The 22,578-nt window shown below is 32.9% G+C and overlaps 2 protein-coding genes across 5 annotated transcripts; both read left to right on the top strand.

Moving 5' to 3' along the window:
* The first annotated feature begins 3,362 nt into the window (after positions 1-3,362).
* Positions 3,363-7,877, top strand: LOC126680856 (uncharacterized). Its single transcript, XM_050376144.1, has 3 exons — positions 3,363-4,526; positions 4,632-5,243; positions 7,845-7,877. Exons 1-3 carry the CDS (start codon positions 3,363-3,365, stop codon positions 7,875-7,877), a joined length of 1,809 nt encoding a protein of 602 aa, XP_050232101.1.
* Positions 7,878-9,616: 1,739 nt separating this feature from the next.
* Positions 9,617-16,968, top strand: LOC126664380 (cationic amino acid transporter 4, vacuolar-like). 4 transcript variants are annotated; one of them, XM_050356749.2, is made up of 14 exons: positions 9,620-9,945; positions 10,038-10,239; positions 10,397-10,481; positions 10,619-10,759; positions 10,866-10,984; positions 11,066-11,162; positions 11,939-12,111; positions 12,194-12,260; positions 12,546-12,704; positions 12,817-13,081; positions 14,893-15,001; positions 15,827-15,939; positions 16,338-16,413; positions 16,510-16,968. In XM_050356749.2, the coding sequence occupies exons 1-14, from the start codon at positions 9,783-9,785 to the stop codon at positions 16,664-16,666; spliced, it is 1,926 nt and encodes a 641-aa protein (XP_050212706.1). In that variant the 5' UTR covers positions 9,620-9,782; the 3' UTR covers positions 16,667-16,968. The 4 variants fall into 4 exon arrangements, 3 of the variants coding, with proteins under 3 accessions (XP_050212707.1, XP_050212708.1, XP_050212706.1); XR_007637402.1 differs by lacking the exon at positions 16,510-16,968 and having other exon boundaries at positions 9,618-9,945; positions 15,853-15,939; XM_050356750.1 differs by lacking the exons at positions 15,827-15,939; positions 16,338-16,413; positions 16,510-16,968 and adding an exon at positions 15,261-15,778 and having other exon boundaries at positions 9,617-9,945.
* Positions 16,969-22,578: the final 5,610 nt, after the last annotated feature.

Genomic DNA, 22,578 nt, shown 5'->3' with positions numbered 1-22,578 from the left:
CGGTCGAACTATCCCAGGGCCACCACTTGGGATTAAGAGGTTGGTCGCGGCTAACGCGGTTGAGTTATTCCGGGCGGGACCATTGGATATGAAATAATTCGATATAAAAATGATATGAGTACAAAAGGTTAGGAGTGCAAGTTCAGGGTTTCGATCGGATCTATTACTTGAGAACATTATATTATTTTCATATGTTTTGAGCATGCGATGTTATGTTTTTTTATAATACCGTTAGTAATATGCATACTCACTCAGTATTTTTCAAATACTGACCCCTCATTGTTGTCTCTCAGGTGATCAGAGTCGGATCAGACAGACCATTTTCTTTGTGTTGGAAGTCTTTTGACTTGCACAAAATGCAAGTCCCTAGAGCTGCAGTAGTCGTAGATATCAATATATGAATAGAGTTTTGATTTCAAACGGTATTTTAGATGTAAACTCTTATATAATTTACCAATGATATTTATTTATAAAGATGCGTTTTTATCCGTTTGATTTCTATACCAATTGCCATGAATGGGATTGATCATACTTATGACTAGAAACAGGGCAGTGCTAGATATGAGATATCGCTTTGTAAGACCCTGGTTTTTATGAATCGTTTTGTATCGGTTTTCATAAAAGGAATATGAGATTTTGATATTTATAATCATAATGATCAAATGAGTTTTTTGAAAATGTTTTATATATAATAATATATTTTATTTGCAAAAAATTTATAGTAATTTTAGGCTTCCTACGGATTTTAGAGCTACCACTCTCATTTCTTAGCGTCGTTGCGGCTCAATAATTTGGATCGTGACAAAAAGATCCTAATGAAGAATTATCAAATAATAATGTGAATTTGATACATCATTCGGTTATCAATGGGTCCAATTTTATCTTAAAAACATAAAAATTAGTAAAATTCTAATAACCATTAAATAACTTGTACATATATCTAACATGAAGCCTACAATCTCAATTTTAGATTTTATCAAATTATAAACTCAACATATATGCATATTTGCAGTTTTTACTTCTGAAAAATAAATAAAATAGAAAAACAGTAGATGCTGCATTATTTTTTTTAATTTGTTGTCAAAATTTAGTATGCATACATAAAAAACATGCATCACATAAAGGCATTAAAAAAAGCTACAAACCCACCTTTTCCTCAAGGTTAATTTTCAGTCTTTTGTCAAATTTCATTTTACCAATATCACAAATTTGTGCCCATACTTGTTGATATTTTGTCCCTTTTTCCTACAATAAAATACAAAATTCTCTTACGTCCAATCCATTCTTAAAAATTAACAAGTTTTATTGTGCATCAAATCTACATGCAAGTCTTTTAAGAAAAAAAGATAAGTAATCAAACCTCCATTAATTAAGCGAACATGAAAGAATGCATTTGTTTCACTTATTTTATTTTATAATATAAATTCCTTAGAAGCTATATGCTTAACCACTTCCATTCATATATCTTAATATAATAATTCTTATTTTTGTTACAAAATAATATAACAATTCTTATATTTCATTAAAAGTACCTTTTTAATGCTTCGGTAATTATCTTGTGGTTCATTCTTCAACAGAAAAAGTACAAAAGCTTAGCTTATTTTCGACAAACCAAACCTTAATTTTTTGGTCATTGACGTCCTTTTATAGGTGTAACCAATTACCAAGAGTAATAAAAATAAATTTTGTGTTTATAACAAAATGGATAAATCAACAATTACTTGTGTCCCGGCTACCAGCATATAAAATTTCTTCAAAAAAATCAACTTTTGAAAATCCAAAAATACGAAGCAACAATTGTTGGAACAATTACTGTAAAATGAACTGAACACGATGAGGCTGAGTCACAGACTAGGTCGCTCTCTTTTAAACGTTTCGCGGCACAGCTCGTTGGTGCAAAACTGACTATCAACTGTGGTGCCCCTAAGATAAAACAACCAAAAAAATACCAGCATATAAAATTTCTTCAAAGAAATCAACTTTTAAAATTCCAAGCATACGAAGCAACAATTGTTGGAACAATTGCTGTAAAATGAATTAAACACGATAAGACTGGGTCGCAGATTAGGTCGCTCTCTTTTAGACGTTCCGCAGCACAGTTCGGTGGTGCAAAACTGACTATCAACTGCGGCGCCCCTATGATAAACAACCAAAAAATATTGATTGTGTTGCATTGTGAAATCAACTCTAAAACACTTTTTGTGTATTGCTCTGTCTATTTTGCAAATGGAAATGAAGCCAGTATATATAGGCCAAGAAAACATTTTTTAATTAATGAAGAAAAACAGCAACAGTCAAAAACGCTGGAAGGTAAAATCAGAGAGTTAAAACAATTACAAAAGAATTTTTAAAAAATTGTTGGACCTTTGTCCTTTCAAACTCCTTTTGTTTTGACTTTGACAATCAACTATGAGTGATCTAATCATGTTTATTAGTGTATAGGAACTCATAGGAACAATCTGAAGTCAATTCGGAGCTCTCTAGCAAAAATCGTGTTTTTGAGTAGAAAGCTGTCCAGTAGCATATCTCGCCCGTGATGGATTTCCATCTCGGGGGCGATATATATCACGGGGGCGACGCAAATATCACGGGGGCGATATTCGAGCTGACAAAACCCTAGTCGACCGTTGGAACGAATCACGGGCGCGACGAACACATCTCGGGCGCGATAAATGAGACCGTTGAAGATCCAACAGATACATTTTTGAAGACCCAATGAAGCATTGACACGTGGCTCTAGCCGTTGAAGGTTTTTGTCTCATTCAAATATCTCGCCCGTGATCCATGCATCACGGGGGCGATATGTGTGCAGAGATCATTTTTTTGTTTTGTTTGTTAGTGCTTTATTTGGGGATTGCTTTGGGTATAAATATAAACCCATTTGCAATGTTTCAAGGTTAATGATTTACACACCTTGAAACAACAAACATACATTTTTAAATCACTTAGTTTTGTTGTAGTTTTGGAGTAATCTTGGAAACTCCTAATCATTGTGAGTTAGAGTTTAGCTTTGGAAAAACTCAACCCTTGTTGGTTCTTGATTATCCTTGAAAAATCAATTGTGAGTTTGAGATTATCTCTAAGAAATCTCTTTGTAAAGTTGGTGCTTATCTATAAAGCACAATCCCATTTAGTGGATTCTAAAATCTCAATCTTAGATTGAGTAGTGGAGTAGGATCGTGAGTTGATCCGAACCACTCTAAATCTCTTGTGTCTTTAAATTCTCTTTTCCGCTTTAACGAATTTAAATTTCCGATTCACAAATCAAAAACCGGTTTGCCTTATAACCCAAAGGGTCTTTCAATTGGTATCGGAGCAAGGTGCTCTTCTTGTTGCTTAATTGCTAGAGCTTTCGATCAAAAATGGCAACCGAAAATTTTTTCATCACTCTCAAACCTTTTCTTGATGGCTCAAATTACAAAGTTTGGAAATATATGATGGAAAATTATCTTGATATGCAAGGGGTTGATCTATGGAGTGTATTTCTAAGGGGATGGACACCTCCATGTGACAAAAATGGAGCTCTTTTGAAGAGACAAGATTGGTCTATAGAGCAAGTCAAGGAGAATGGCATGAATAGAAAAGCCATTACTACTCTCCTCTCCTCAATCTCTAGAGAAGAACAAGGTAGAATTCAACACTTGAATTGTGCCAAGCAAATGTGGGAGACTCTTGAGAGCTACTATGAAGGTACACAACAAGTCAAGGGTAAGAAGCTTGAGTTGCTTCTTGGTGAGTATGAAGGCTTCAAGGGCTTGCCAAATGAAGATGTGGGGATGATGACATCAAGGCTTCTTAAGATTGTTCATAGTCTTGAGCAACTTGGAAAATTCTTCAAGCTAAATGAAATCAATGGTAAAATCCTAAGATCCCTTCCTATTCTTCTATGGCAACCTAAGACTACCGCCATCATTGAAACTCATGATTTATCCACCTTGAGGACGGATGAGTTGATTGGAAAGCTTCTTCTCCATGAGATGTCTTACATCAAGATTATTCAAGAAGAAATGGCAAGGGAGAAGAACATGGCTTTCAAGGCATCAACAAGTACTCTTTTAGAAGAGAACAAGAAGGAAAGCAATGAGGAAGAACTCTTGAGGCTCACAAAGAGAGTGAATGAGCTCAAGATGAAGGGAAATGGAAATCATGGTAGATCCTCCTCTTCAAGGAAGAGTTCAAAGGGGGGTTCCAAGACTTTTTGGGATGGTGATTCTCAATCGGATGGTGATAGCCACCATGATGCCAACTTGTGCCTCATGTCTTTTGAGGAGGAACCAACACTAGAGGTAAACCCCCAATCTTTTCTATCTTGGGATGGTATTGGTGTTGAATCACATGATGCATGCTTAAATGTTAAAAATGATATTGTTGATGATGTTATTGATGATATTGTTATTGATGATGATCATGATGATGATGATGATATGTATAGCATGCTTGATGAACTAGTAATTAAATGTGGTGATTATAAAGCCAAGATGCTATTTTTCAAAAATGAGGCTTCTAAAGCCAAAGATGAAATGATTGTTTTAACAAAAGAATTTCATGAGCTTAAATTGTCAAATGAAGCTCTCAAGTCATCTTTAGAATCTATCCCTAAGTAAGGTTTGAATGTTGATAACTTGCTTAAGGAAAATGATCAACTAAAGAATGAAATTCTTGAATTAAAAGATTCACTTTCAAGATTTCAAAAAGGGAAGGCAACGTTGGATTCAATTCTTGTATCTCAAAGATGCCCAACCATAAAATATGGACTTGGCTATAATCAAAATGCCTCTAGTTCCAATGGGACTAAATTTGTGAAGTCCATTTTGCCTCAAACTTCTTCTATAGAAGTTCCTCCTAAATTGGTCAAACCAATTGAGGCAAAGAAGGTGCATGCTCAAGCTCCTAGGCCTAAGCCATTCTTGGCTCAAAAGGCTAAGAGCAACAAGGGTACAAGACCCTTGAGACATGGCTATGCTTCTCAATATAGTCAAAAATGGAACAAGAAGACTAGAAAGAACTCACATGTTCATGCATCTTCAATTGTCAATTCTTGTGTACATGCTTGTGCTTGTTCTTATGAGAACATTAGAACCAAGCCACCTCAAAAGCAATCAAATGTGAACCATAGAACTCAATGTTTTTATTGCATGCAATATGGTCACATTAATGTTCATTGCTATGTGAGAAAAGTTCAATTAAGGCTAATCCCTTTGAACTATTCAAGCATTAACTTTCAAGGACCCAAAGTTGTTTGGGTACCTAAGTGATTTGCTTTGTAGGTACAATTGATGTCCACTAAACCAATCTCAAATCATAAGGTGGATGATCTATGGAAGCTTTTGGAAAATGGCAACATAGGTAAAATTTGTATCAATCTATATGCCATGTTTTCCAAAATTGTTGTTTTGAGGGGGAGAATCAATTTTTCAAAACTTAATTCTCCAAAAAGTTTTGATATGCTTTAAAACTTTTTTAATGATTGGACTTGCCTTGGTACAATTCAATTGATGAATTATTACCTATTTTTGATCATTTAAATCAAATTAGTTCAATCAATTGAGTTTTAGGCTTGATATGCATATCAAATTAGTGTCTTGCGCCTCAATTGAATGAGAGACTAAAAATTGTTTTCAAAATCTCCTTCAATTAGCTCCTTTGTCCGTGTTCTAAACATGCTTTGATTCTTTTTGTGCTTGACAAAGGGGGAGAAGTTTACATGCTCAAATTGCTAAGTTTTTTTTTCAAAATTTCTTGCTTATGCATTATAAATTGCTTATATCTTTTGTGCATAAAGTGAGGGGGAGCCAAAATCAATTTGACTCTTACTTAACTTAGTCATTTTAGCATGTTGATTGTCAAACTCAAAAAGGGGGAGATTGTTGGACCTTTGTCCTTTCAAACTCCTTTTGTTTTGACTTTGACAATCAACTATGAGTGATCTAATCATGTTTATTAGTGTATAGGAACTCATAGGAACAATCGGAAGTCAATTCGGAACTCTCTAGCAAAAATCGTGTTTTTGAGTAGAAAGCTGTCCAGTAGCATATCTCGCCCGTGATGGATTTCCATCTCGGGGGCGATATATATCACGGGGGCGACGCAAATATCACGGGGGCGATATTCGAGCTGACAAAACCCTAGTCGACCGTTGGAACGAATCACGGGCGCGACGAACACATCTCGGGCGCGATAAATGAGACCGTTGAAGATCCAACGGATACATTTTTGAAGACCCAATGAAGCATTGACACGTGGCTCTAGCCGTTGAAGGTTTTTGTCTCATTCAAATATCTCGCCCGTGATCCATGCATCACGGGGGCGATATGTGTGCAGAGATCATTTTTTTGTTTTGTTTGTTAGTGCTTTATTTGGGGATTGCTTTGGGTATAAATATAAACCCATTTGCAATGTTTCAAGGTTAATGATTTACACACCTTGAAACAACAAACATACATTTTTAAATCACTTAGTTTTGTTGTAGTTTTGGAGTAATCTTGGAAACTCCTAATCATTGTGAGTTAGAGTTTAGCTTTGGAAAAACTCAACCCTTGTAGGTTCTTGATTATCCTTGAAAAATCAATTGTGAGTTTGAGATTATCTCTAAGAAATCTCTTTGTAAAGTTGGTGCTTATCTATAAAGCACAATCCCATTTAGTGGATTCTAAAATCTCAATCTTAGATTGAGTAGTGGAGTAGGATCGTGAGTTGATCCGAACCACTCTAAATCTCTTGTGTCTTTAAATTCTCTTTTCCGCTTTAACGAATTTAAATTTCCGATTCACAAATCAAAAACCGGTTTGCCTTATAACCCAAAGGGTCTTTCAAAAATAAAGTGCGAATCGGACCACCCAAGCCAGGCCGGACGGACGGCGTGCGTGTGGTTAATACGGAAGGATGTAACTCCTACCCCGTTCACAAAACAGGGTACCACTTAAGGCCTAAACCCATATGAGAAAAATCAAGCTTATAAATTAATAAAGTGCGAATCGGACCACCCAAGCCAGGCCGGACGGACGGCGTGCGTGTGGTTAATACGGAAGGATGTAACTCCTACCCCGTTCACAAAACAGGGTACCACTTAAGGCCTAAACCCATATGAGAAAAATCAAGCTTATAAATTCAATATATTGAGTTCTTCTTGACAATGTGGGAAAACCACAAAACTCTCCATCTTCTCATTCCATATGATAAGGCATTTTTTTTTTAAAATTTAATAATTTCAAATTCAATAATTTTCTAACAACAATTTTATAAAATAATCCAATGCAGTACAATAATGCATTAGAGAAAAGTTAAACATTATTTATAGATCTGTCCAATTGCCGAAGTCTCTTTGAAACCAGTATTTTTTCTTTAATTTTTGACTAAAGGCTCACAGCAATATTGCTTCATGAGAAAAAAATAATAATAAAAATGTTAGTAGAATTAAAAAACCAAAAGAAACAAACAATAAAATAATAATTCTAAATTATTAATGATTATTATATATACTAACACAGTCATTATATGTATAAGAACATGTAATCATCACTCTGAGGCATAAAATTAGAGATTAGAAATTACATATACCTATTTTAGATACACTCATACACATTTGAATTTTACTGATGTAACCAACCATAAATTAAATGGTTGACATATCAAAATAAATCATGTGAACTGAAAATCTTCACGATTTAAAAAATATTATACTCAAAACAATAGCTTAATTTTTCTTAAGATTTAAAAGACACTACCAATTGAGTAAGGTTGAAGAATGCGAGTTGAAGTACAGACATTAAACAATATTATGGCTACATTAGAAATTTACAATAGGAAATTGGTGTAAAGTTCTCATATTTTGTTTCTGAGTATAGGAAGTTGAAGTTGATGTGAAGAATCCCGGATAATTGTGATTATGATTTTATTCCATTTGAGTTTGTATATGATTAACATGCCTTTTTATTAGTATATAAATTAAAAGATCAATGTAAATTGGAAATCGTGATTGAAATAATTTAATTAAAATAAATATTTTCAAAAAAATAGGAACCAATGAGAATGTATTATTTTATGAGATTGAATGTAAGAGCTCCGTTGGTCCTTTCAATTATATAAGTATATAAATATAGATAGATTCAACTTGAAATTATTTTTATATTAATTTTAGAATTACAACAAAGAAAACTTCTACTAATGCAAGATTCGTTTTATAAAAAGAAGTCATAATACCTCTAAAAAAATCCGACCGTAGATTTGGTATGAATCCTGAAAATACAAGAAAAGTGAAATGGTAGCTACTTCTTCCCTTTCCGGTCGGTCTGGGATTCCCATGTCCATTCGTCCAAAACTCCACCTCCTTTCTTCTTCCAACTTTTCGATCTTCCCATTCATTCCCCGTAGGCCTCCTTTTTGATCCTACTCTAACATTGAATATTTGTCAATTTTACTATATTTTGCATTTTATCGTTTCAATTGTATCCTGAAATATTAAATTGATGTCTTTTTCATTTAAAAAAAATTCAAAAACATTCTCCATGTATAGCATATATTAATTATACATGTTTAAAATTTATTTAGATTTAGTTAAATTAATTAAGAATTTATATTAGTTTTAATTTGATTATGGTTTTAGTTAGTTTTTAAAAATAAAGGACTTATTTATAATTTTTTGAATGGAAGTGAATTTATTTTTATCTTTGAACATGGTTAACTGATTTTTTTTTTATAATTGGGGGAAAGGAGAGCGCTTATAGGAGGAATCGAACCCACGACCTAGCAGTTTGCTGCCTAGCGCTTATACCATTTGAGCTATAGCTCATTGGTAAACTGAATGATTTACAACATTTAAGTAAAAAAATGACAAAAATTTAAAAATTTAGGATACAATTGAAACGATAAAATACGAAATAGGATAAAATTGATAAATTTTCAACGTCAGGGTAGGATCGAAAAAGAGCTATAAGGTCAGATTTTTTTTAAGACATTAGGCATAAAAAGAAAGGCTAATTTGATTAGTATAACACATAATTGTTTTTTCAAAAAAAAAAAACCTTAAAGATATCAATATCAGTCCAAGATAAGTTCACCGACAACGTTTCGATGATATTTTATGCGGATATGAAAATTATCCTCCCTATTAGAGCATCTCCACTCTAGTGTCAAATTACCTCACAATGCTATAATTTAGCATTTAGTATAAAAAATATATCTTCATTGCACTTCTATTTCATGTGCTAAATTTAGCATATGCTAAATTTTATGCCAAATTTGTTAGAAAATTTAGCATATGCCAAATTTTATTATATGTAAAATTGGGGTACAATTGAAAACGGAAAATTCAAAAGTGGGTAAAATTGACAAATTTTCAACGTCGGGGTGGAATTGAAAAAAAAAATAAAGGTGAGGGTTTTTTGAGTGATTAGGCCTATTAATAATTGATTTTTTTTTTAAATTTTAAAAGTATATTTGAGAGAAAAATTTAAAAGATACTTATTTGCTCCTGAAGTAAACATTAGGGGCATATTCTGCACCTTTTTCCTTTTAAAAAAAGACCCGATTGATAGACCCGTAATCTAATGAATAACGTTAACCCGACACAGTGGGAAGTATAAAAAGAGACGGTAGCAGCCAAAAAACAATGAACATTGCCTATTTATTGCGTATAATTCAGTTTCAGATTGTAAAATTTATGCAAATATCTAATCAGTAATGGATAATTAACATCCAACAGCAACAAACATATTATTTTTTCAATTGGTTTCTGATTTTTTTTACCTCAAAAAACTGCCTTAAAACAAGGGAAAATTGTTGATATGCAAAACAGTAGTAATAATGGCGGTGATTCTGCTAAGGGAAACAATTTTTTGGGATTGAAAAGCTTTATAAGGAGAAAACATGTTGATTCTGTTCTTGTTAAGAGAGAAGGTACTCAGCAGTTGGCTAAGAAGCTAAATTTTATTGACCTCATTGCCATTGGTAATCTAATTTTACTTCTAATTTCATTCTGCAATTTAGGTTTTTCTTTTAGTTTGATGGTTGATTTATGTTATTATTGTTTTTGTTTTCAGGAGTTGGAGCTACAATTGGAGCTGGAGTGTATATTCTAGTTGGAACTGTTGCTAGAGAGCAAACAGGACCAGCTCTTACTATTTCATTCCTTATAGCTGGACTAGCTGCTGCTCTCTCTGCATTTTGTTATGCCGAACTCGCTTGTCGGTGCCCGTCTGCTGGGAGTGCCTATCATTACACTTACATCTGCATTGGAGAAGGGTGAGATATATGTTTTTGCTAATTGTTTGTTGTGATACCATTGCTTTATAGAATTGCAAGAATAATCTAATACTGTTTGTTCAGGATAGCCAAGTATTACATATGTGCTTTTAATGATATTACTAATCAGTGACTTGACTATTACTGTATCTTGCAGTACTGCCTGGTTAGTTGGTTGGTCATTGATTCTTGAATATACTATTGGTGGCTCAGCTATTGCTCGCGGTCTAACCCCAAATCTGGTGAAGTATAAAACCCGTATCTTTAGTCTTTCTAATTTAATTTGATGCTTTCATTACAAACTCAGGCATACATGTAGACCTTATTGTCCATCTTGTTTCAGCTGTGGAACTTATATATATTGAATAACCTATTTCAGGCTCTTTTCTTTGGCGGTATGGATAATCTACCTTCTTATTTGGCTCGCCATACAATCCCTGGGCTTGGTGTTGTAGTAGACCCTGCTGCTGCAGTGTTGGTTCTAATTGTCACTGTACTTCTGTGCATGGGAATCAAGGAGGTAATTTTCGTTGCCCTTTTGAACTGTTTGTAACATTATCATTCTCACTCTGTATCGTTATCGCTCCCTCTTGGTGTTTAAATGTTTCATGTAATTGATCTTACAGAGTTCATTGGCCCAAGCCGTTGTTACAACAATTAATATTTTTGGGATGCTTTTCATTGTAATAGCTGGTGGATATTTAGCTTTCAAGACTGGATGGGTTGGATATGAACTTCCTAGTGGGTAGTGATTCTATGATTTTGTTATTTTTCTATCTGTACATGCCAATAGTGCTTTATTTGACCCCTATTTTATTTTTTTTAGGTATTTCCCTCTTGGTTTAAATGGGATGCTTGCAGGATCTGGAGTGGTGTTCTTTTCTTTCATTGGTTTTGATATTGTTGCCAGCACAGCTGAAGAGGTAATTTTTCATATTGGGACAATAAATGAGGGAGGGGTTTCTGTTGCTGCAAGTGAAATAAGAAAAAAAATGCAGAGTGGAAATTGAAATTTGCTATCTTTTAATCAATCTTTGGAAAAATTTCAGAATGCAATTTTACGGCAATTTGATATCACATGCTTATTAGAGCATTGGTGTTTTCTTGCATTACGCACCAGAGATAGTTCATTCAGGAACCAATATTCAAGTCTATGAGCCGAGCTTTTACCTCTGCTTCTAATGAAAATGTGGACTATTTTATGATTTTCTTTGCTTTTAGTATCATTAGACTGCAAATGTATATAGTCTAGTAGTTTCTTTTGTAGGTATATCAGGATATAATCTCTGCTTTATTTCCTGATCAGAACAAAATGGTTAGAGTGCTTTCCTTTTTCACATATTTTAGTAAAAGTAAAATGTCCATCGCATGTGGCAGGTCAGAGGGTCTTAACTGGTTTGAAATTCAAATGAAGTAGATATAAGTTGTGAATAAATCCAAAAGCTTGGAATAAAAGAGAAAGACAGGGAATTGATCCTCTAATTATTCTTCTGAATGAGAGCTGATTAATGGCTACATGAGATATTTTCATCACCATTTTGATCTCTGTTTGTTTTGGTCTCTTTTGCGCTGTATGTGATTGAAAGATATGTGATATTTTCAGTTCGGGGATGTGCATCAGCTTGCTTCATTCAATGTTGTTATATACAACTAAAAGATTTTCGGCTTTTGACCCTTATCATTTCAATCATTGCTACAGGTGAAAAATCCTCAGCGAGATTTGCCTCTGGGTATAGGAATTTCTTTGTCTCTATGTTGCATTTTGTACATGCTTGTGTCTATTGTTATTGTTGGCTTGGTCCCATACTTTGCGCTGGATCCAGATACACCTATCTCTTCGGCGTTTGCTTCTCATGGGATGCAATGGGCCGTGTAAGCTTGATCTTTTTCACTTGGATTGTATTTTCAGTCTTCATGTCTTTTGCACATGCATTTCTAACTTCTCTTCTTCCAGGTACATAATTACCACTGGGGCAGTAACTGCTCTTTGTGCGAGCTTAATGGGCTCGCTTCTTCCACAGGTTTGTGAACTGTTTGTAGGAGAGAGTAATTTTTTCTCTGAAACATTGGGAAACTTATCTACATTCCGATGACTGCAGAAGAAATTTTATCATTAACCTTACTTAGCCCTATCTTTTTTTCTTTTTCGGGGATTTTTTTTCAAATGAATGCAGCAATGGTTTTAAGCTCTAGAATATGTTATTTTGGAATTTAAGCATAAGATATTATTCTTCATATTGACTTCACTATGAAATCAAAGAAAATAAATTATTCAGGTGATATTTACTTTTCTCTCTTGTCTTCAGCCCCGGATGTTTATGGCAATGGCTAGAGATGGATTGTTGCCATCATTTTTCTCAGACATTAATGAACACACTCAAGTACCAGTTAAGAGCACAATAGCAATCGGTATTCTAGCTGCAGCCCTGGCCTTTTTTATGGATGTTTCACAGTTAGCAGGGATGGTAAGTGAAGAGTTTGAACTGGAGTTGTCTTGTGGAAGCCTTTCCTTATATATGAACTTAATCTCTCAGTAATAAGGCAAATTTTCCTGCTTTCCTTTTTTTTTTTTTCCAGGTTAGTGTAGGTACCCTTCTTGCATTCACTGCTGTTGCTGTTTCAGTCTTGATACTTAGATATGTTCCACCAGACGAGGTCCCCCTCCCATCTTCATTTCATGAGTCATTTGATTACATGCCTCTTCAATCTAGTGGCAATATTCAGGAGGTTGCCAGTCAAGACTCTAAGGATTCTGTCATTTACAGTGGAAGCGGTCAGCTTTTTCTTGATAAAGGAGAATCATCAATTCAACATCCTCTTCTTCAGATACACATAGCTCAAGGTACCGTTTTCTTTATCATCCCAACTGTGGCATTCTATCCTGAATATGTTCCTTTCACATCCTTATGCTTGAGGATGGTTTGAGAATTTAATGGGTATAAACCAGCTGGTAATTGGCTACAGAATCTAGATCTAATTCTGTGAAAAAATTTGAGAAGAAAATAGTAGAGAACAATGGGGCTTTAGCTCTAGCAGTCTGCAAGCTATCTAGAAGTGCAGTGTGGGGTTCCGAATATCCCCCAAGGCAGTGTGGGGTTCCGAATATCCCCCAAGTTTTCGGCTTGTAAAATTTTCTTATATTTCTGGCTTCATGAAGTAGAGAAAACCTTTTTTAGAATTCATTTTTGTTAGAGATAATACTATTGTTTGAGTCTCACTCACCTAACAGTTTGAGCTTTTGGGTGAATTGGTTATTTGTTATGGTGTCAAAACAGATCTAGCCTGATTTCTTAACTTACCGGTCATCCGTCTGGATTTAGTCCTAATAGCCCGGTCTAGCGTTGACGCTGCGTATTAAAGTTTCAATTTCAGGGGAGTTTGAGTTTCAATAACTTACCAAAGGTCCCACATTATTTTTTTCAATTTAAAGAAATAAGTGTTGCTCAATGATGATTCATTTTGCTTTAACCACACTGAATTGCAGATTTTTGGAAAGTAATTAAGGTCTATGAATCGGCCTTTGATTAAGCCAAATATTTCAATAGTTGGCTTGTGTGTTCTTGATGATTGCTTGATGATTCTTTTCTTTAATAGAGTGAAATATTTTCTGTTTTTTTCACTTGTTTAGAGATAAAGAAGAATGCTTTTTCTAAGGGCTTATAAGTACTTTGGCTTAATCAAAGGAAGAGGATTTTACCCTTTTCTTTCCAAGTTTTTTCTCATGTGGATAACATATGGCCTTTCAACTGAGAGCAACCAAATCAAATCAAATTGAATCAACCCTTTTCATCAAAGATTCAGCTTGAACTTTTGGGTGAATTGGTTATTTGACATGGTATCAAAGTTTCTATGATCAAAAAGTTTAGAGTTCGATTCTCAATAACCCCATCTGATTAATTAAACGGACATGGTAAAATGGGCTTGTATACTATTGCTCGAGCATCACCTAACACCTTGATCTTTTGGGTGATAGGTGAATTGGTTAATTGACAATTAAATTGTCCAATGTTGTGTATCCTTTTCTTATCTTCCATTTCAGATGGAATTTTACAATACTGAAGTGCTATGGAAAGAGAAATTAATGATTCATATTGAATAACAGAAGCAACTAATGATATTGATCACCAGTAGTTTCATATTTTGCAATCATGCAGGAATGGGGGGTAGAGTTAGCTATATCTAGCATGCTTTCATCCAAAGTTATTCCTCCTGGCTGATCATGTGATTTCTTGTCTCTAATGCATTTAGAAATTTTTATGGAGAGAACAGGCCGGTAATACATATATATTCACTCTGTGAAAAAGAGAAGTGGCACAAAGGATTTTAAAATCCAAAACAGACTAATACTAAGAAAAGAGACAAAAATCATAGATTGGTCTGTTGTTTAAAAAAAAAATCCAAATTGGTTATCATTTGAAATGTTCTTTTCATGACAGATACTAACTGCATGGTGAATTTCTGTTTGTAAAGAATGTAGCCAGTTTTGTTCTTTGACGATAAGAACTGTATTTCTTTTTAGGTTATAGGGTTATTTTGCTTTTAGCTCAGATTGATACCTGCAGTTTTACCCTCTTGTATTTAGATTTCTCCTGACCAAACTTTATAGGACCGCAAATTGATGTTGGTCTTTGTGGGCTCGTATCAATATCATAGGTGTACAGAATCAACTAAAGAGGCGAAAAATTGCAGCTTGGAGCATAACAACTATTTGCATAGGGGTTCTTATCCTTACATCAGCAGCTTCATTTGAATTCCTTCCCAGGTTTGTCATCAATTGCAAACTCTTGAGCTTTTATGCTTATATTATAATAGCTGTTTGACCACATTCTTTTTCTCCCTTCTTGCATTACCTGGGACAAAGTTTCTAGGAACTGTGAAATCAGCTGACATTTTCTGCTATTTCAGCTCAAAAAATATTTATTTAAACTCTTCTGATCCTTTTTCGAAATAAATTGAGTTGCAAGCATTTCAATTTGATACTATTTTGTGTATCTATTCTTCAATCTCAAAGTTCTTGTCAGGATGGAACTCATTTTGGGAATGTTTATCATTCTATGTCCAGCATCTACTATCAGAAAGAATGTCTTCCCTACTCCACAGAATTGTGCCATGCCTCTTTATTCACCAATATCTTCCCATTTTACCGTCATAAAATCTCAATACCCAAGGCTACACTGAGATATCTCCGATCTGCTCTATCATAACATTTTCGCTGCTACTGTCAGTACTATATCAATTTATTTCATGAAAAATGAAATTAATCTCCTATTTCAAAATGAATTTAGAGTAGGGGTATGAATTTGATACTAGACATATGTGTGCATGTATGTACTTGCACATTTGCGCACTCGTGCACGCACATGCACTCAAACAAAATACAGGCAGGTTATAAATCAGTAGAGGTAATTGGAACTTAGTATTACTGCAGCTTGCAGCTGTTTTAAACCTGAAGTGCGCTTATACAAGTCTTTCGCATGCATAATACAATTAATGGAAATGCCATATTTTAATACTAGTCCACTATGGGTTCATTTTGAAATTTCAGTTAGCTGACATGTTTTAGCTTACTCTGGCACGAATTTGCTAGCCTCGTGCGCTTCTCATTGTGTACAGTGGGTGGAGCGCTTCTCTTGTGTAGTTTGATTGTTCTAGCTTGCATATCTCAGGATGATGCAAGACACAGCTTTGGACACTCAGGAGGTATATTCAAATGTTATATCATATATAATGTTTAGATTTTAGAAGATTGTCTGAGATTATTATGAACCTAATTACTTTTTCCAATATGCATGCTCTTAAATCATGATAGCCACTTTAAAGATCCACCAACAGTCTAACACTATTTTCAAACAAAATGGTGGGTTCTATTTTGATGTTCGTAATCAGTCACTAAAATATCTTGAATGGTCGTAATCTGAATACAAATTCTTAGGGAAGGGCAGTAACCCAGTTCGATTAAGGATAAGATCAAGATAACAAACGATTTCAGTGTTTGCTTTGCTGGCTTACCAAAATCTTGTATTCTCTTGCAATTAGCTTGTTCTGGAAAGCATTTGTATGCATGCAGTATTGTGACTGGTTAATTAATCTCTTCACAGGATTCATTTGCCCGTATGTTCCGTACTTACCTGTTGCTTGCATTCTTGTGAACACCTACATATTAGTTAATCTGGGGTAAGTATTCTCCTCCTGTCAACATTAGCCAAGCTCTAATTCATTTTTTTTCTCGTTTTATGAGTCTGATCATCGGTACAATAACTGACTGCACAGTGGCAGTACATGGATCCGTGTTCTGGTATGGCTGCTAGCAGGGGAATTAGTATATTTATTTTACGGTCAGAAGCACAGTTCACTGCTCGATTCTGTTTATGTTTCTGCCGCTTATGCTGATGAGATCTACCGCAGCTCATCAAACCATCTTGTGTAGATATTATTTCAAGTCGCTCTATGTACATTCATTTCTGATCTTCAAGATGCACTCTGAATTTAACTAGAGTGTCATTGGTTATGACAAAATTATTTGACCAATGAATCGAAGTCGATCTCTTGCCTGTAACTTAGCATACAAGTGGGAGGCATGCGGCTACTAGTCTTATAGAAAGTTGTAAATAAGCTTATAAATCCTACATGTGAATTGTATACTAATAGGTCTACCTCAACAAAAATTAAAAAAGAACACTTGTTTATTCTCTCTTTTCATGGTTCAGTAAGATGGTAATGAGGACTTAATTTTCTGTCCTTTTTCTGGTTGATCGGCAATGCGGCTTGAACATGGCTGAACAGGTTCGGCTTGACTCGATTCGGTCCTCGTGTTATAATAAAAGGTAATAGGTAATTTTTAGCTATTTTTTGTATATGAATTATATTATTGTTAATTGGGTGAATAATTATAAGCTCATGTGTTTTGGTCTATTTTACTAGTAAAGCATTATATTTTTAAAATTTAATTTTAACACCCTGACATTTAAATTTCATTAATGAAGTATTTCTGTCAATTATGTCTTAAATGCATATGATATGTCTAAAGTGCACATTTAATTGTTGGAATATTAATATTAAGTCAAAAGTTTTGAAATTGGTAAAAAATTCTAATGTCATATAATTTGTTAAAGTTATGATTTTTAATAGGTTCGTTTTTTTTTTCTTTTTCTTTTACACTTTATCCCTTAGATGCATTTTTAAGAAATTAGTTTTATCACATGTTGGCTAGGCTTAAAAATCAAAGGTTAAGAGTGTCAAAATTAATTTCTGAAAATATGGGTCTATTAGGGTAATTGACTAAAGTATAGCGAACAAAGAATCACTTCACCCTCTCAATTTGACATAAAAGGTCAAAAAAATTATTCTCGAGCAAACTATATCAAAAGAGTCCAAAAGCGTCAAAATTATATCACAAAGCATGTCCTTCCCTCGTCTCCATGTATGTGTTATACTCTTCATTATGAAATAATTTTTTTTATATATATATATATATATTATTTACAAATTTCAATTATTTTATAATTTTAAACATTAAAAAATTATTTTATTTCTCAAAAAGAATTCAAAAACCTTGTTTTGCCTCTTCTGCATTTTTTCTTCATCTCTTCTTTATATCGTAGTCCATCTTCTTCATGGCTTCCTGGCAGGGGCGAAGCCAAAAATTATATAAAAAGGGGGTAAAATTTAGGGTTTTTGATATTTTGGTGTCTGGTAGGAGGAAAAAATTCTGGTTTAGTGCCTCTTTGGAATTTAATTCCAAAAGAGTGTCTGGACCCACGCGTTCCGCATTGTGGGAATGCGGAACACGTGGCGTTCCGCATTGCTACAATGCGGAACGCCTTAATTAACTGATTAATTACTTAATCAGCTAATTAAGAAGCGTTCCGCATTGTAGCAATGCGGAACGCTGCTCCCCAATAATTGGGGAGTATTTTTTGACTCTACTTTATTTTTTTTATGGTAGATTAATTTTTTCCTTAATATTAATGATATCCTAATTTCATAGTATTTTATTTTATTGTTACTCACGTCAATTTTTCACGGCTAAAAATCATTTTTTTAATCAAATTATTTTTTATCCTTGTTTTTTTATTGCACAGAGAATAAAAGGGAGCTATAACTGTATTTTTAGAAAAAACATAACCATCGTCAGAGGCAAAAAGCAAAAAACATAACCATACCCAACAAATTTGATTGATGCTATGCCATAATTTTTTTGAATATAACATCTGGTTGTTGGTTCCGTCATATCATAATCATCATTATAGAAATTACAACGGTTAAAATAAATATGGTAAGTAAAAATAAATAAATATAAATGGAAAAGATTTAAGTTGAATAATTTTATTGTTTAAGGAAATAAAAAACCAATCATAAAGAAAAGTAGAGTCACATGTATAAATGATAAATATAAATAGAAATGACTTAAGTTGAATAATTTTATTGTTTAAGGAAATAAAAAACCAACCATATAAAAAATGTAGAGTCAAATGCATAAAGGATAATCGTTTATAACCGTTTGTTAAAATCGTTGGTTAAATAAAATTAATATTATATTATTTGTTAAAATCGTTTTTTATAATAGTTTGTTAGTATTATTTTTTTATTTCATTGCAATGATTGGATAATTTATTACCCAATCATTGCATCTCACCAATGATTGGGGAGATAAAAGTGCTCCCCAATCATTGGAGAGAAGCAGTGTTCCGCATTGCTACAATGCGGAACGCTGCTAATTAGCTGATTGAGTAATTAATCAGCTAATTAAGGCGTTCCGCATTGTAGCAATGCGGAACACCACGTGTTCCGCATTTTCATAATGCGGAACGCGTGGGTCCAGACACTCTTTTGGAATTAAATTCCAAAGAGGCACTAAACCGGAATTTTTCCCTCCTACCAAACACCAAAATATCAAAAACCCTAAAATTTATAATCAGTTATGAAACAAATAAATAAGGTGGCCAATTTGTATAAAAACAAGTACTATATATGTGATTTCAAGTAATTAATACTACTAACTAATATGATTTTTTTTTTGGAAACGGTGGTCAATTGACCACCTATTCATCAATGTGGCTTCGCCACTGCTTTCTGGAATTCAGTGTTGGCTGTAGATAAATTGTTTGTTGCCACAACTCAATCGAACCCAGTTGGGTTTGTCTGCTGACGAATCCGACTAGGGTTTGTCGGACATCTACAAATTAAACTACGACATCATTGATCCATCGTGGCGGTGAAGAAGTAGTAGGTGGTGGTCTGAAGAGCAGCGATATTGGCGGTGAGGGGAAGAACCGGCGGGCCATTGCTATAGATTAAGTTTGATTTTGATCTTTTAAATTAGCTCTAATCAGCTTTAATTAGATTTATTTAAATTTTAGCTAATTAGAGTTAATTAAAATTAACTAGAGTTTTAATTACATTTAATTAGAATTAATTGTGTTTAGTTAAGAATCTCACTTTTAATAGGAAATTTGACTCAATTCTGCTTTCCAAGTTAATATAATTGTTTTTAATTTTTGGGAAAAGTTGAAAAATATTTGATTTTGTTAAAATATAATCTTAAAAATACTTATGTTCGTTTTTATTTGCGGAAGTATAAAAGAAAATAAATTGTACCTAACACTTGATTTAATAAAAACATTAAACCTAACACTTAAAATCTTATTTCTCTAAACCCTAAACCCTAAATCATACTAAATCCTAAATCCTAAATAATGCTAAATCCTAAACCCTAAACTCTAAACCCTAAACCATGCTAAATCTTAAACCCTAAATCATGCTAAATCTTATATCCTAAATCTTAAACCCTAAACCCTAAATCATGCTAAACCCTAAACCCTAAATCATGCTAAACCCTAAACCCTAAATCATGCTAAACCCTTACCCTAAAATCATAAACCCTAAATCCTAAAATTTTAAAATTTAAATTTTAAATCTTAAAAAAATGGAGTTAAATGTTGGATGAATAAAAAAATGGAGTTAAATGTTGGATGAAATAAAAAGGTTGGGTTAAGTGTTGAATGAAATAAAAAGGTGGAATCAAATGCTGGATGAAATAAAAAGGTGGAATCAAGTGATAGATGAAATAAAAAGGTGAGATTAAGTATTGACAAAAAAAAAATATTCAAGTATTTTTGAAATTATTTTTTATAATCAAGTGCTGAATGTAATTTTTTTTTAATTTTTTGTGCCAAGTTAAGGGGTGAAGTGATCTTTATCCAAAGTACAACAACACAATTATTGGCCTTTTCTAGATGTGTGGGGATGATGATGTCATCTGCTTTTATTAGTTTAATTTCCCGTTGGCTATAATGAAAGCTTGCCCTTAGAAAAAATATCAATTCAAAAGGTTTTAAATGTCAAATATTGCAATTCAAGAGTTCAATTAGCAACCACCTAATAAAAGGGGCAAATTGCACATGAGAGAATTATAAAAAGCATATAATTAAGAATTAATTGTTTAAAAAATTATAAATTTTAATATGTTTTATAATTATAAAATAAATTTGAAATTTGATAAATTATTCGTCATTTTTATATTTTGATAAAACGAAACACTAGTCGATTTGTTTGTGAAAATATATTGATATGTCTGTCAGAATAATGCACTTTTTGACGTCATTAATATTTTTCAATGAAAAATAGTTTGGTATTTCGATCTACGAAAACCTGAAATTCGGTTACTGATTTCATCAATTTTTTTAAAAAATATTTTATGCTAAATGTACATATTGAACCCTCACGTTTGGTTCGGTTTTGAGTTTGGACCAGAATAATTTTTTTTTCCGATGGAGGTACTGAATGTTATAAAAAAATTCACATTATACCCTCCAAACTTAAAATGGCACATGTCTGTTAGTGGCTGACCAATATGAACTATCGAACCTAATACGTTAGCGGTGAGTTGGCTAGTTACTAATAGACATGTGGCATTTTAGGTTCTGAGGGTCCAATGCGAATTTTTTTTATAACATTAAATACTTCCATCGAAAAAAATTCATTAGAGTCCAACATCAAAATCGAAACAAACGTGAGGGTTCAATCTGTACATTTATCTTATATTTTATTTATAAATTATATTAAAGTTCATAATTTAATTTGCATTTAACTTTATATTAATAAACTCATATAATTTTATTGTCTCAATTTATACCTCATGAGCAATTAAATTTATAATTAATTAGCTAATTTTATCATTACTCCTAAATTTACATACATTTTAGGGGCCTAATTGATAAAACTGAGATTAAATCTGATTTAAATTAATTTTTGACCAACTTCATCTTGTACATGTCCACTTTTCTCTAAGCTGTCATGTAATGTAATGGGGTTTTTAGTCATTTTCAATTGCATGAAAGTGGAAGGAAATTTGTCGGCGGGTAGGTCTATCTCATACTTTTCAATTTTCAATGCTTGCACGCATAGATCATGTATAATAACTTGACGATGACGGAACTATAGTACGTATTTATTTTAAAATGATTTAATTGATTTTTTTATATATACAAATTAAATTTTAAGTTTTTATTAAATTCTAATCTTATCTGATTTTAAATTATTTTTAACATCAACAACTATATTATTTATGTGGATAATGAGTCCAATGATGCGCAATATACAGCTCTTTTAAAGTATTATTTAATATTAATAAAAATTTATCATAATTCTACTTAGAGTTTCACAGATAAATTGAAATTAAAATTCAATTATTAAAAATTAAGCGCAGATTCTAACATACAATGACAAACAAATGGAATAATTTGCCAATGTGAGTAAATTACCCGTAGTGGTGCAAAATTCTATTTATTTTGTGAAAAACATTTATGTAAAATTTTATTCATCACATTATCCGTAAATATAGTCTAAATTTTTAATTAAATAAATTATATTATTTTGATAATATATAATAAAAAACTATTGGTAGATAAAATCTTTTACAAAAATATATCTTTTCTTTTATTTCCAATTTTATTTTAATAGTAATGAATATTTTACTAATAAAGGTCAAATTCATCTTAAAGCTCCTATACTTTAATCTTTTTATTTATCCAGTTTTTTTTTAAAAAAAATTTATCTTTATCTAGGGCATGTATTTAATTTATGATGAATTTTTTTAACTTTTTTTTGGATGGAAAAGAAGCGTGCGCTATACTCGTCGTGAAATGCGCGTGCGGCCGAACTTGAAAAGAACCCAAATAAAAAAAAATTAAAACTACAAAAATCAGATAAACAAAATTTGAAAATAAATGGACCTATTGAAGAAAAAACACTTACACCGTTAACCCAAATTCACTTTAACATTTTGTCATGTGGCAATGGTAAACGGCAATCGAACACATGTGTAGTTATTCCGTCCAA

Source organism: Mercurialis annua, linkage group LG1-X (assembly GCF_937616625.2).
Source record: "Mercurialis annua linkage group LG1-X, ddMerAnnu1.2, whole genome shotgun sequence".
Classification (NCBI taxonomy): Eukaryota; Viridiplantae; Streptophyta; class Magnoliopsida; order Malpighiales; family Euphorbiaceae; genus Mercurialis; species Mercurialis annua.
Note: the sequence above shows the minus strand (reverse complement) of the source record. Positions and strands in the feature narration are given on the sequence as shown.

Excerpts from the sequence above, each read along its gene's own strand:
- LOC126680856 (XM_050376144.1), top strand. The coding sequence starts at position 3,363 with ATGGCAACCGAAAATTTTTTCATCACTCTCAAACCTTTTCTTGATGGC. Across the intron at positions 4,527-4,631 it reads AAGCCAAAGATGAAATGATT|GAAAATGATCAACTAAAGAA; the intron begins GTTTTAACAAAA and ends AACTTGCTTAAG. Across the intron at positions 5,244-7,844 it reads AAGGACCCAAAGTTGTTTGG|GAAGTTGAAGTTGATGTGAA; the intron begins GTACCTAAGTGA and ends TTCTGAGTATAG.
- LOC126664380 (XM_050356749.2), top strand. The coding sequence starts at position 9,783 with ATGCAAAACAGTAGTAATAATGGCGGTGATTCTGCTAAGGGAAACAAT. Across the intron at positions 10,240-10,396 it reads TACATCTGCATTGGAGAAGG|TACTGCCTGGTTAGTTGGTT; the intron begins GTGAGATATATG and ends TGTATCTTGCAG. Across the intron at positions 12,261-12,545 it reads TGGGCTCGCTTCTTCCACAG|CCCCGGATGTTTATGGCAAT; the intron begins GTTTGTGAACTG and ends TCTTGTCTTCAG.